This window comes from Prinia subflava, chromosome 5 (genome assembly GCF_021018805.1).
Source record: "Prinia subflava isolate CZ2003 ecotype Zambia chromosome 5, Cam_Psub_1.2, whole genome shotgun sequence".
NCBI classification, from domain to species: Eukaryota; Metazoa; Chordata; class Aves; order Passeriformes; family Cisticolidae; genus Prinia; species Prinia subflava.
This window is the reverse complement of record NC_086251.1, coordinates 60,197,577-60,210,048: the sequence shown is the minus strand read 5'-3', so window position 1 is coordinate 60,210,048 and position 12,472 is coordinate 60,197,577. Positions and strand designations below refer to the sequence as shown.

Sequence of the window (12,472 nt, the reverse complement as noted above, 5' to 3'; positions counted from 1 at the left end):
AAACCAAATACAGGGAACCCCACTGGTTTTGCTCCAAAATTACTAAATTGTGCCATTGGCTGAGCTCTGGCTAAGTAATACAGATAATTAAGTCATGAGTATCCAAGAGTTTTCATATTTTCCCCAAGTCCATTTTTAACAAAGTTCCAAAGCAACATGTTTTTGTCTGCACCCAACTCCCATCCTCTGAGAGCACTTCAGTAATACAGGTGGGTAGCATTTAGTTAAAATCTAACTTGTCTCATGTCAAATTAGATCATTTATTACCCCTCCACTCACAGATTTCCTGGGTATATCCCAGCATATATTCCAGGACCTGGAATGTCTTCTCTGTGGAAGAAAATCCTGCACCAGCACACACAAGAGTTTACCCAGCCACTGGAATCAAAGTGATTTCAGTACATGTCTTCTAAACACCAAAATCAACTCCTGCAGGATTTTGAAAGCCATGTTATAGACAACAATATAGACAAGTTGAGTTTAAACATGGAACTATCACACTGCAAGAGAAATTCAGGACACTTAGAGCTGAGGATTTTGATTAAGCCAGACTGAAAGTGCAGTGTGGATTCACCTGTTCAACAGGGAAAGAGACACATGGCTTCTACTACAAAATATTTTAAAGTACCACCTTAATATACATTCTATGAAAAGTGCACTCATTTATCAAGTGTTTTAACTGGACAAAAGTTATCAGAATTCAGGTGGATTACAGACAGATAATCTGAAAAAAAGAACATCTCACAGGCTAGAGAAAGGCATCAGCAGATGTGGCATTCAGAAATGAATAATTTGCTTGATAATCCATAACTCCACAAATGCTCCAGGAATCCCCTTGGTGTCTGTTCCATGCACAGCAGCACAAACCCAGGTGTTATTCTGGATTGTTTCGTGAGCTGTGGCACGATGGTTTCTTGAAACCTTTTAAAATGGGGTAGATGTTCTCAAATGCCTCATTGATTTCAGAACAGTCTTTTGCTCCTAAATGCACATTTAAGGAAAAAAAAAACAAAAAAAAAACCCCATGAATTGCCAGAGTGTTGAGAGTAACTGAATGCAGTTTAAACCCAGTAAGATTACAAACCATGAAGAAATCCAGGAGGTTGGAAGCACCTTACTATTAGAGGCAGAATTTCTATTTGCCACCTCAAAGAACAAGTTATAGCTTGCTTAGCTTTAAGACTAGTTTTGTTTAATCTGTGGAATGAAAAAAGCAATTTTCTTCTCTTGACAGGTGCAAAAATATTGGCTTTGAAGAAGGAAAAAAGCAACTGAGCACCATTATGGTGTTATCTGCTTAAGAATAACAGCTCTACCTGTTCATAAGGTGAGTGGAAAGGTAGAAACAAGAAGTGAAAGGACTTTATTTCATACTGGGAGTTGTTCCACAGCTTGAGAACTCTCCTTCTCCAGCTTTGAGAAGTTAAAATTTTAATTTTAAGCTGTATGTTAGGACACCTTTGATTTCAAGTCCTTTCCATATACAAATCTTTAGTACCAAGTCTTGCACATCAACTGCGTTGCAGTAGGCAGGAACATTCCCTGCCTGCAACACTACTCATGATGGTCCAACAAACATCAGCTACAAGAAAATTGCATTTAAATGAATTAAAAGTGAAATTAAGCCCTGCTCAGGCTGAATGTGTAAACCTTTTCTCATGTCCTCACTTGGACATGAATAATTCGTCTGCCTTACCATACCTTTTACTTTTCAAAGTAAAGTTACTTTCTTGATTAGGGAAAAAAAAAAGCTCCTCACAGCTCAGAAAATTCAGTTTTGTCATTACAGCTGGGCCCAGTACTCACAGAAAAGAACTGAGTGTGCAGGAGGCCCTGAAGCAAGGGTGTTACCATTAGTGTACCCCCAAAAATGCAAGCATCAGTGGAGTGGAACTGAGCAGTATGATTTTACTGACCAGCATCCTTTTACTGGACCTGAGAAAATTGAGAATTTAAGCTTTGTCCTGAGTGTCCCATCCTTCAGTTCTCTGAGCTCATTCCTGATTTATGTTTGTGAGCATCTCTGGCTAAGGCAGGCACTTCTCTTGCCCTCCACATGTCTCAAAGCTGTGTTGTCAATGTGAATACTGCATTCAGAGCATTGGGAACAAGCACCACTTACCTTTCAGTGCATCTGAATAGAAGCATTTTCACGAGCTTCACAAAAAGGATGTGCCAGGAGCTCAGGAATTCACCTTTTTTGACCTGGCATCTGAGGTACAGGTATCTGCTGAGCACACTGACTCAGCAAGGCTTTTGCCTCACGATTTTTTTGCCAGTCTGGAACAAGCTCTTAGATCTCCACCCTTTCCTCTGATAATCCCTACTAAATGTTGTCAGTGAAGTGTTTTAAGAAGTCTGTTTCCTGTCCAAGCAATTTTAAATTGCTTATTGTGAGGTTCCTATTTAAGTGCCTGAGTAGTTGCTGGCATGTCAGCATCCTGTTGGCATCCTCTGCATTGGCACATGGCATCAGGCTTTGGATAAAAAAAAAATACTTAACATGGAAATCTGAGACTCTATATATGAAACAATATAAGATTCTAGTGCAACAATACTGATGTTATCTGCAGAAAATACAGATAAGCTGCAGCAGCCATTAAAAAGCTCCCTGAGAGGCTTTGTTGTGGCAAAAGATACTGATTTTTAGTTAATGTTTAATTTAAATGCTCTCTCAGAAGGCAAAGTAGCAGTAGGCATCACTTACCGGTCAGTACAACTTTTCCAGACACAAAGATCAGCAGCACTACCTTTGGTTTGACCATCCTATAAACCAGGCCAGGGAATAGTTCAGGTTCATAGCTGTTCAAAGCAAGCAGGTAAGATTAGTAAAATGCAAATGCTGTTTCAGTGTTGTATGAATAAAGCGCTATTTAATTACAGTAACAATAGGGTAATTAACCACACAGATTTTATCTATCTGCCCAAAGAAAAGCAGGTCAGGTTTTGGACATCTTGAAGAGAAACCTGTTAAACCCAGCTGGAGCTGGTGGGGGATCTTCATGCTGACTTTTAAAGACTTGTGAGCCACTTCTGATTTGTCATAGCATTGGAACCTTTGTTGTGATCTTCACACAGTCCTCAAATCATGGAATGGCCTGGGTTGGAAGGAGCCTTAAAAATCTCCCAGTTTCATGGGCAGGGACAACTTCTACTGTCCCAGGCTGCTCCAAGCTTCATCCAACCTGCCCTTGGACATTTCCAGGGATCCAGGGGCAGTCACAGCTTCTCTGGGGACCCCGTGGCAGGACCTCCCACCCTCACAGTGACTCCTTCCTAGTCTGGAAAGAGCCCTTATCAGGAGGCATCTTGTGCAGCTAGGACAGGATAACAGCCAGCATAAATATTTAATGTGTATCTAGTTCCTAAATGAAATGCAAACTATTAGAGACAGTGCTAATGAAAGGCAACTGAATTTTGGTTTTGTCAGTGCTGAAATCATCCTTTCCTGATGGCAATGTCTAGTTTTGAACTAGCTGATCTCGCAGGCACAACATGCCCATCACTCAGCTACAGCTTTACTTTCAATTCTTGGTTAAAGAACACCCAAACAGAACCAAAACAATATCCCAGAAAAACACAATATAGCTGCAATTCTGTACTTTGCAAATGCAGTTTGGCTTCATGCCTGAAGGCTGGAAACCTTATCCCTGCAAACAGAGATCAGCTTTCCTGGGATTTAGAGGCCACCTTGGTATGAAAAGCCCACAGTGGAGCAAAGGCACAGACCAGGCTGGAGTGCTGCAGACCCTGCTGCAGGGTGCACAGGGTTGTACCTGATTTCCTCATACCTGCTGAACTGCTGGTGGGTGAGAGCCAAGCCTTCCAGCTGGATGGGGAACCCCACATCACAGCTCCCCACAATATTCTCGATCTTGAAGCTCAAGAACCTGGCAGGGAAGCCGAGCTTTTGCACCACCCGCGCGAATTTCCTGGCTGCCAGCCTCGACTGCTCTTCACTAAAGGAAGAAACCTTTATTGGAGTCTCCAAACAGCCCTCAAATCACAGAATACCAGGATGGCTGGGGCTGGAAGGGACCTTAAGGCCCATCTTGTTCCACCCCCTGCCATGGGCAGGGACACCTTCCACTGTTCCATGTTCTTCCAACCCCCATCCAGCCTGGCCTTGGACACTTCCAGGGATGGGGCTTTTCATTGAAGAAAGGGAAAAAAGGGGAAAATCAACTTTTATTAGTGCTTTCGTCTGCTCTTGAGGTGGAAGTCAGTTTATAGCTACCACTGTGCTGATCTGCACTCCAGAAAAAGAGATCCTGCTGCTCAAAATAGCAAGGCTCCATCCCCAGAACTGCTGCAGGGAGCTAAAAGGAGTAAGGACTTGTTGATTCACCTTCCTGTGGTCTGGTTTAACCCACTGAAGATGTGTCATCACTCAGGGGTTCCCCTTTTGAGAGGTTTCTCAGTTCCTCAAAACAGCTGCTCAGTGCTGATCTAGGAGTTAGACTGCAGGCACCAGTACAATCACCTGCCTGGGGTGGGAGTAGGGGCTGGAGAAGAGGTCTCTTAAGCATAAGTTAATTAATGCTAATTGACTGCTTTGGGGTATAAAAGCCAAGGCAGTCTCTGCTGGACTTCAGGAAAAAAGCTTCAGAGAACAGAAAGAAACTTTTGCTTTCCCCAATTCCCCTTTCCTCTAGAGGCAGATGTGTTGACTGGTGAACACAGACACTGAAGAACGACTTGACAGACACAAGTTATGTCCTAAACACTTTAAAAATCAGTGAGAAATGCAAGCAATCCCTTAACTTCTGGGAATTTTAGCAGCTTTTCTACTGACGTCTGCTCAGCTCAATCTAAATTCAGGGACAGAAGCACACAGCTCAGAAATTGCTAAGGTGCCATCATGAAGACAGCAAGATTTTCAATATCAGTGCTTCACTTTATTTTTTTTGCAATTAGTCCTTTGCTAGATGTTTTAAAGAAGACTTTTCAGACATTCTCCATCAGCATATATGCATAACTGCAAGACCCAGACCTTTAAAGGGAAGGGAAAAACCAGAAAAATACCTTTTTGCTCCTGTGCAGACCATTTTTCCTGAACTGAAGATGAGGGCTGTTGTTCGTGGTTCCCTTATTCTCATGATCACAGCATTAAACCTCTATAAATTCAAAGAAGGACCTGACAGAGATTCAGCTGTATTTCTGTTCAGTCTTGCAACAATTAACACTTTCAAAGCTTGTAGCAACACATATTTGCTTTTAAAGTATTTCTTTACCACCCTAAAGTTATTTTCCGCCCACCTAGGAGCAGGAGAGTTATGACCACAGTCACAAGACCATTGGGATCCATCAGCACTGGGAAAGGGAAGTGAGGGTAAAGCTTTGAGTCCAAGATTTACCTTTGGGTTATACTCTGCATTTCTGGCATGCAGAGCTATGTTCTTCAGATGCAGTTTACAAGCTAAGTTTACAGTTGCCACGAAGTTCCTGAGGAATGAGGGAGGATTTTTCTCATTGCAGAATCCAGCCACTGCAGAGCCACCCCCCAGCAGTACTGGCTAAATGTGGAGTCACATTCCAATTAATAATTGCCATCAACTGATTTCCTGCCTGTCTCTTCCCCACTCTAGCATTAAGCTACTTCTGGCAAAATTTAAGTAATTCAATCCCAAATCTGCACTTTAAGACAGAACAAGGTATGAAATTATTAGTCCCTGAATTATAAGTTTGTGTGTCTTCCAAAAACTGCATCACTGAAGCCTTTCACAGCTTTGGATTGAACCATTACTGACTATTTAGAGTTACTACAGCACCCAAGGATGGGTTATTTTCTACAGGTATAAACTATTCCAGAGTTGCTCTATCCTAGATAGGACAGCATCTTTTAATGAGGCCAGAGTTCCTCACACTCAGTTCTGTTTCTCCTTTTGAAAAAGCAGAGTGACATTTTTAAACCCCTAGAGTCTACTGTCATCCTTCACATTCTCCTTCCTGGAGGAAATCCTCCTTTTCAAGTCTTTTCATATTTTTATCCAATATTATCAGTTCATTTTCTCCACCTCTCCCCTTCAAGAGGAACAACTGCTCCTGTGGTTTATCCAATATTATCAGTTCATTTTCTCCACCTCTCCCCTTCAAGAGGAACAACTGCTCCTGTGATTTTTTGGCTGATTTAAGACCAAGATATTTTTGCTACATTCTTCAAGTGAAAAGTCAGAGCAACACCTTGCAGTTTGAGCCAAACTCTGACAATGGTGTGTACAACATAAATAATACAGAACTTACTGTAGCTGAGGGACTATTCCAGAACTTTCTGAAGGTGTTGCTGGGGTCGCTGGGGTCACTGGAGTCATTGGAGTCAGGGGAGGATGCACGCCAGATCCTTTAGGAGATGGCTGAGCTGCACCTGGATGTGACAAGCTGCTTCCATCCATGACAACACCACTGTCCTCGTTACTTGGTAGTGACTCATCAAGCTCTTTTGTAATTTCATGACCATCTTCAGAGAGGTTTTGTTCTTTGTTGTCTTGGGTAACATCTGGGAGAAAGCTGAGATCCACAGAGGAGAAGTCTGTGTGGAGCTCCTTGGGCTTTAACTGGGAAGCAAACACCCCATCTTCAGCTCTTTGAATTGGAAGTTCTAAATCATAAGGGCTCATAGGAGTGAACAGATGAGGTCTAGTGGAGAAGTCATCCTTGAATTAAGAAAAAGTGCCATTAAGGGTCTTGTATTAAAACAGTTACTGTAACAGGAGAGTAAATTAAGATTATCTTCAATGAGAAAGTTTCAATAATTTTTCCCCAATATATATTTTAGCAAAGACTAGTTCCAAGATTGAAATGTGTCCTTTGCTTCTCTGTGAGTGTATAAAAATCCAGATAGCTTGTACAGTGCACTTTCCCACCACAGTCCATGGGTGCTCCAGAGAACTCCTGGGACAGCACAAATTGAGAAATGCAGGTACAACACTGGCACTTCACCCTTCACACCTCAGCCACACACACAACCACATTATAACACTCATGAGATTTTCCAAGGAAGACAGGCAGCGTTTTTGGCTGTCTTTATCTCCCGTTCTGTATATTCCATTCCCTCTCCCTGCTAGCAGGGGACAGTGTCAGCGTTGCTTTGTGCAACAGAGGGCAGCAGCTCACAGAACCAGCAGCAGTTCATTCCTCAGCTCCTGGAGGCCACCAGCCTAATTGAAGCTAGAGAAGAGAAGATGGGACTAAAAAAAGCCTCACCACAGTCAGCAGAACCAGCATCCTGCCCTGCACCAGGCACACAACACACCTGCAAGGAAGCTCTTTCATACTAAAGCCCTTCTTTATCAACTATTCGTTATTAAAAGCTGTTCAAAAAGCATCATCACATCAATGAGGCAAGAGTTTCAGGACAGGATTTATTCCCTCTCCATTGGGACATAAGCCTCTGCTCAGTGGAAATCCTCTTCCTGAAGGTGGTTTCTGCCAACATCCACAGCAGGTGACAGCTTGGACTAAAGAATCCATACAAGAGGTTTTGTCTTTAATCAGGCATTTTTAGGTTCAAGAGCCAGAAGGACTTGAAAAGTCCAAGCACAAATCAGAACAGGGAATAAGTGCATAAGACTGAGGCCCTGGAGTTGGCAGCAGCTGCCTGACCTCCAGCAGGAGCAGGATTTCCAGATCAGTGCTTCCCAGCCCTGAGCTAGTGCTGCTCTCTTCTAGTCAGCTCACTTGGCAGCCCAGCCATGCACATGGGAAGATCTCTGCTCCTACTTTGCTGTATATTTGCCTGGAGACACTTGGAAAACTCTGACAAAGGGACAACTCCTCCCAGAGAGCCCTCACTAGGCTGAATACAGATGCAATCAGGAAAGCATTGCCAACACCTATGTTTAAAGTTGCTTCTAAAACTGACTTCTAAATACAGAGCCCCACAGAAGATCTGGTGGGGCAGGGTGCTTTGAATAAGTCTAGGTATTCCTTTGCTCTTTAGAAAAAAAAAGGTCAAAGATGTAATTAACAATTACAAATAAAATACTATGGAATCACAAACCCACATCTGTTTTAACCAGATATTTTTCAAGTCAGCAGCAAGGGAAGGAAGTCACAGTCTCTGCAAGAATTCCAGTGGACTAAGGATTAGCTGTACAGGAGCTCATCAGGAAGGTTTTTTTATGAACCACAATGTAGAGAAAAAGGTACAAAAAAGTTCCCTGTGAGACTACTCACATCATACTAATGGGCATCAGAGAATGATCATAACAGTGAAAAAAACCCCACCCACAAACAAACAACCAAAGCCAGTTTATGACATATCTTAAAGAAGCTGATGGAGAAATGAGCAGTACATGAGGCTGGAAGTATCACACAGCTGTAAAGTTTTCAAGAAGTAGAGCAAATTGCATAGAGCAGGTAGAAACAGAAAGCAAATTTTCCTTTCTGACTAGGTTTGCCCCTAAGAGGCCTGAGGAAAAGCCCTGATAGGGTTAAGTGCTGGGGAATATTTCCTTCATGTTAGACAGATGCTCAGAGGCTGTGAAAGGGGCACAAGACCATGTTTGCACTGGGCTGGCTGCCAGGGGTTATTGCCATAGACTCTGGGTTAATTAACTCCACCGAAGGCCCCACCACTGCATAGCTTTGGACATCTCCCAGCAGCTCCAGGAAGGAGATTCCACACACAGATCCTGTCTGAGACCCTCGCTTTGGGGCAGCTTGAGGGGAAACAGCCTTTTTCACTTCCACTGCAGAAATCCCTGCAACTCAGGTAGACATAAATCAAACCCAGCTGCCTTAAGCAACAGACTTGAATTATTTTTTCTTTTCCTCCCTGCAGTGATATCACACATCTGCTGTTATCAAGTGTACCAGCAGGTCTAAATATAAAAAGCTCACTAACATTTGTAAAAGCTGTCTTATACCATGTCACATTATATACTTTGCGAGGCCACATTCAGAGGGCTTTACCCGCTGCCACAGGAAGGTCTCTGGATTTAAACAGCTTGTGCTAAGCCTGTTTTCTGAGCTGAAAAGGACTTTATAACAGGATGGAAAGAAGTTTTATTCCCTGAGTAACAATAATGCTCATCTGTGGAGTGCAACCCTCTCCCGGTTGTTCCTACAACCACCTGAGATCAGAACGACCATTCCAAACACTGAAATAGTGAATTTTTGCCAACATTTACCAACCAGAATGAGGAGATGCGAGGCTCCTGCCCTCTCAGTGCCCACCCACACCAGCACCCGGGCTGACCCTCGCAAGCAGCATCCCACCTCAAGAGCTTAAACGCAGCCGCATCATCTCTCTTACAGGGAGTAAAAGCCACCTCCCGCTCCAGGGAGCTCCTCCATGCTCCCGGCAGCTGCAGGACAGGGAGGGATCCCCCGGGACAGTAGAAATTCGGGCTCGGCCCGGCAGGGATGCGGTAAAGATGCACTTGAGGCGCGGCTGCGAAGCTGCGTTCAGCTCAGCGTTGGTGGTATAGTGGTGAGCATAGCTGCCTTCCAAGCAGTTGACCCGGGTTCGATTCCCGGCCAACGCAGATTTCTTTTTGCTTAGGGTCGTTTTTTTTCCCCTTCCTCCCTTACCTGCCCGTCGCAGCTCTCCAGGTACCGCTCCAGCAGCGATGCGCCTTCCATGGACACAGCGGCGGACACAACCCCCCCCAGGCCTGCTCCGATCGCGTTTTTAATGCCCGGGACAGCACCGGGGCCACCTGGGGCTTGTCAGGGAGCAGAGCACATCCCAGCTGGGAGTTTTACCCTCATCAAGCAGCCTTGGAGCCTCTCGCCTGCCTGCACGGCTGTGTGAGAGGGTTTGCCCTGTCCTGCAGGACCAGAGAAATCGGGATACTCTTCTCGTGCTTTACAGGAGTCTAAAACCACAACCTGTCCCCGAGCTCCTATGAGCCTGCTTTCCTCTGCAGGGTTGAAGAGAAATGCAGTTGGACCTGTAGTTTAGACCTTGCACAGATGATGCTTTTTAGCAAGCGTCATGTGCCCCTTAATTTCTCCCAGCTGCCCCATCGAGTGCAGTGAGGCACATCTGATCCTTGGAGAGGAGATCCCCGCAGCCAAAAGTGTAAACTTCAAACTGAAGGCATTGTGATAAATTGGTTTATTCTCAGTTGTGCTAACACCGCTTAGGAGGGGCGAGGAGAAACCTTTACTCTTTACATTCGCTGTCCTCCCCGTGCAGGCATTTCCCCTCTGCAGTGTGTTTCTGCCCCCTGTAAGTGATGATTTAGGGCCACTCCCTTTTCCCATGTCCCAGTGTGAGGCAGCACATTCCCAGGAAGGATCTCATGTTTGGCTTGGGTGCTGCTTGAGTTGATGCCAGCACTTGCTGTCTGACCTGTTCCTTCTCTCCTGTCCTCCTGCTGTGTGGTGATGGACGGACGGACAGATGGATGGATGGATTTCTGTGGAGGCACAGCTGGGAACACATCCCTGTGCCTGCCTGGGCTGGATGTGCTGACTGTCGTGATCACTGCACCTGCTGCTCTGCCAGACAGGACTTTGCTGTGAGATTTGCTTACAAACAGCAAGCTGAGCTGAAGAAACCCTTTGGAAGAAGATGTCAAAGCTCAGACATGCAGCAGGTCCTTGGGAGGTGCTGCCAGGCTCTTCCCACCGCCCCAGAGGTGCAAAGGCTTAAATTAGTGCCCTTTGTCCAAGGATCAGAGCATACAAGGTTGATGAACATCCTTCTCTCCTCAGCCAGCCTGCTGGGCTTGTTTGTGGTATTTCTGAGACTCACTTTACAAGTGAGTAGTAAAAGGTGCCAAATCCTCACAGCCCCAGAAAAATCCAGCCTCAAGCAGGTCGATTTACATCACACAGCCTGTCCTGGAGCTCCTGGGAGGCAAATCAGGCAGCAAAGCAAGGAGAGGACTCAGAGAGGTTGTACTTTGGATTAGGGAGGCTGGTGGAGCTAGCTCGGGTCAGCTCAGGATGGTTAAACCTAAATAGTCCCATTTAGGGCTGGCAGGTGATTGGGGTGCTTGCAGACAGCTCCATGGTCTCAGCTGCCTTTGTGGGCACAACAGGATGGAGTACTGGGATGGACTGGGAGCAGCAGGGTACTGAGGGCTGTGGTGGGGGCTCTACTCCCACCAGCAGTGCAAGCCCAGCCCTCACAGCGTGGGCCTGCCCTGCCCACAGAAATCATTGAACTGAGCACAGGGATTGGGCTGAGTGGTGCCCTGGCAGTGACATCTCAGGGGTGCAGGAGATTGGTGGTCCCCCAGTGTGTGGCACTAGTGCTGTGCTGAAGTTGGGATGCTGGAGGTGCTCCTGGGGCTCCCCTGGTGTGGCCCTGCCTGTAGCATTGCAGCTGTAGCCCTGTGAATTCCCTCACTAATTAATTCTTCACTGCAGAACCCCCTAGAGAGGAGATATGTTCATCCTGCAGCCCCTGGGAATTGATTTGTCTGCATTTTGTGAACCTGAGGCACAGAAGGTCAAATTATGGTGTTCAAGTGAGTGAGGCTACATCAGAGAGGAACATAAATTACAAATCTCTCGATACTGGTGTTGTTTCTTGCTTTGAATAAGGACAAATGGCAGGGGCACAAGGAAGTGTTGAGATTTTGGGTGAGTCATGGAGTTTGGTGTCTAAGGTTCCATGGGTGAAGGATTGTTTACCCATTTGAAGAAGGGAAGATTTTAGAGAGCTGAGAGAGCATCTGAGGATCCAAGAGTCACACTGTGTGAGCAATTCAAGCTTTAAGGATTGCTTTGCTGTAGGGGAAAGGTCTTCTGGTTACTGCCCAAAGGAGAGCAGGTACGGCTGTGCCTCAGGAGGGCTCTGTGCTCGCAGCCTCCTCTTCCAAGCTGGGCTCTGTGAGAGGGGTGTGCAGTGATGGGGAGCCCCAGGGAGTGAAAGCCCAGGAGCTGGGAGGTGCAGAGAGTAGGAGGCACTGAATCCCCGAGCTTCTCCTTTCAGCCTTCCAACTCCTGTGTCTCTCCTCCTTAGTCAGCAGAGGCATCATTCCCTCTCTGCTCCTTCCTTCTTCAGCAGGACACTGATCCCTATCATGGGTTGGACAGATGTTAATGCAAAATGTGCCACTTAGAGCTCATGAGACCTACTTGCCTCATTTCTGATCATCCAATTCAAATAATGTTAGAAAGGGCAACTATTTTCCCATGCCAATTTAAAATAAAAGGTTATTTCTCTCTCAAGCTGCCTGGGGTTCCCCCCACTCCCTTTTTTTCCCCTCTCTATCTTTCCCCCCTCCCTCTTTTTTTTTCTCCTCTTCTCTTTGCCGCCACCTTTTAAATTCCTTTGGAGAGCAGCACCATCCGGATGCCGAGTGAGTGATGGCAGGAGCGCTCAGAGCAGGGAAGGAGGCGCTGGAGGAGCCTTCCCCACGTCCCCGGGAGGAGCCGTGACCGGCTGATGAATCACTGCAGCGCGGAGCCGCTGTAATGATGAATTGTCATGAGCCTTAATTAGCAAATTGGTTAATTTTACTTAGAAAGTGGATGATCAGCGCAACAATAAGTGCTTTGTGTATTCTTT

General features: G+C 45.6%; 1 protein-coding gene and 1 non-coding gene across 2 annotated transcripts; one reads left to right on the top strand and one right to left on the bottom strand.

Moving 5' to 3' along the window:
• Positions 1-255: 255 nt before the first annotated feature.
• Positions 256-9,585, bottom strand: TBPL2 (TATA-box binding protein like 2). The gene is made up of 7 exons (XM_063397387.1): positions 9,535-9,585; positions 6,244-6,653; positions 5,358-5,445; positions 5,026-5,117; positions 3,792-3,959; positions 2,708-2,802; positions 256-981 (listed from the first exon to the last, which is right to left on the bottom strand). The coding sequence occupies exons 1-7, from the start codon at positions 9,583-9,585 to the stop codon at positions 875-877; spliced, it is 1,011 nt and encodes a 336-aa protein (XP_063253457.1). The 3' UTR covers positions 256-874.
• On the top strand, positions 9,417-9,488 carry TRNAG-UCC (transfer RNA glycine (anticodon UCC)). Its single transcript has one exon. It is a non-coding gene; the product is annotated as a tRNA-Gly (tRNA).
• Positions 9,586-12,472: the final 2,887 nt, after the last annotated feature.

Excerpts from the sequence above, each read along its gene's own strand:
- TBPL2 (XM_063397387.1), bottom strand. The coding sequence starts at position 9,585 with ATGGAAGGCGCATCGCTGCTGGAGCGGTACCTGGAGAGCTGCGACGGG. Across the intron at positions 2,803-3,791 it reads ACCCACCAGCAGTTCAGCAG|CTATGAACCTGAACTATTCC; the intron begins GTATGAGGAAAT and ends TGCTTTGAACAG. Across the intron at positions 982-2,707 it reads TGGAAAAGTTGTACTGACCG|GAGCAAAAGACTGTTCTGAA; the intron begins GTAAGTGATGCC and ends ATGTGCATTTAG.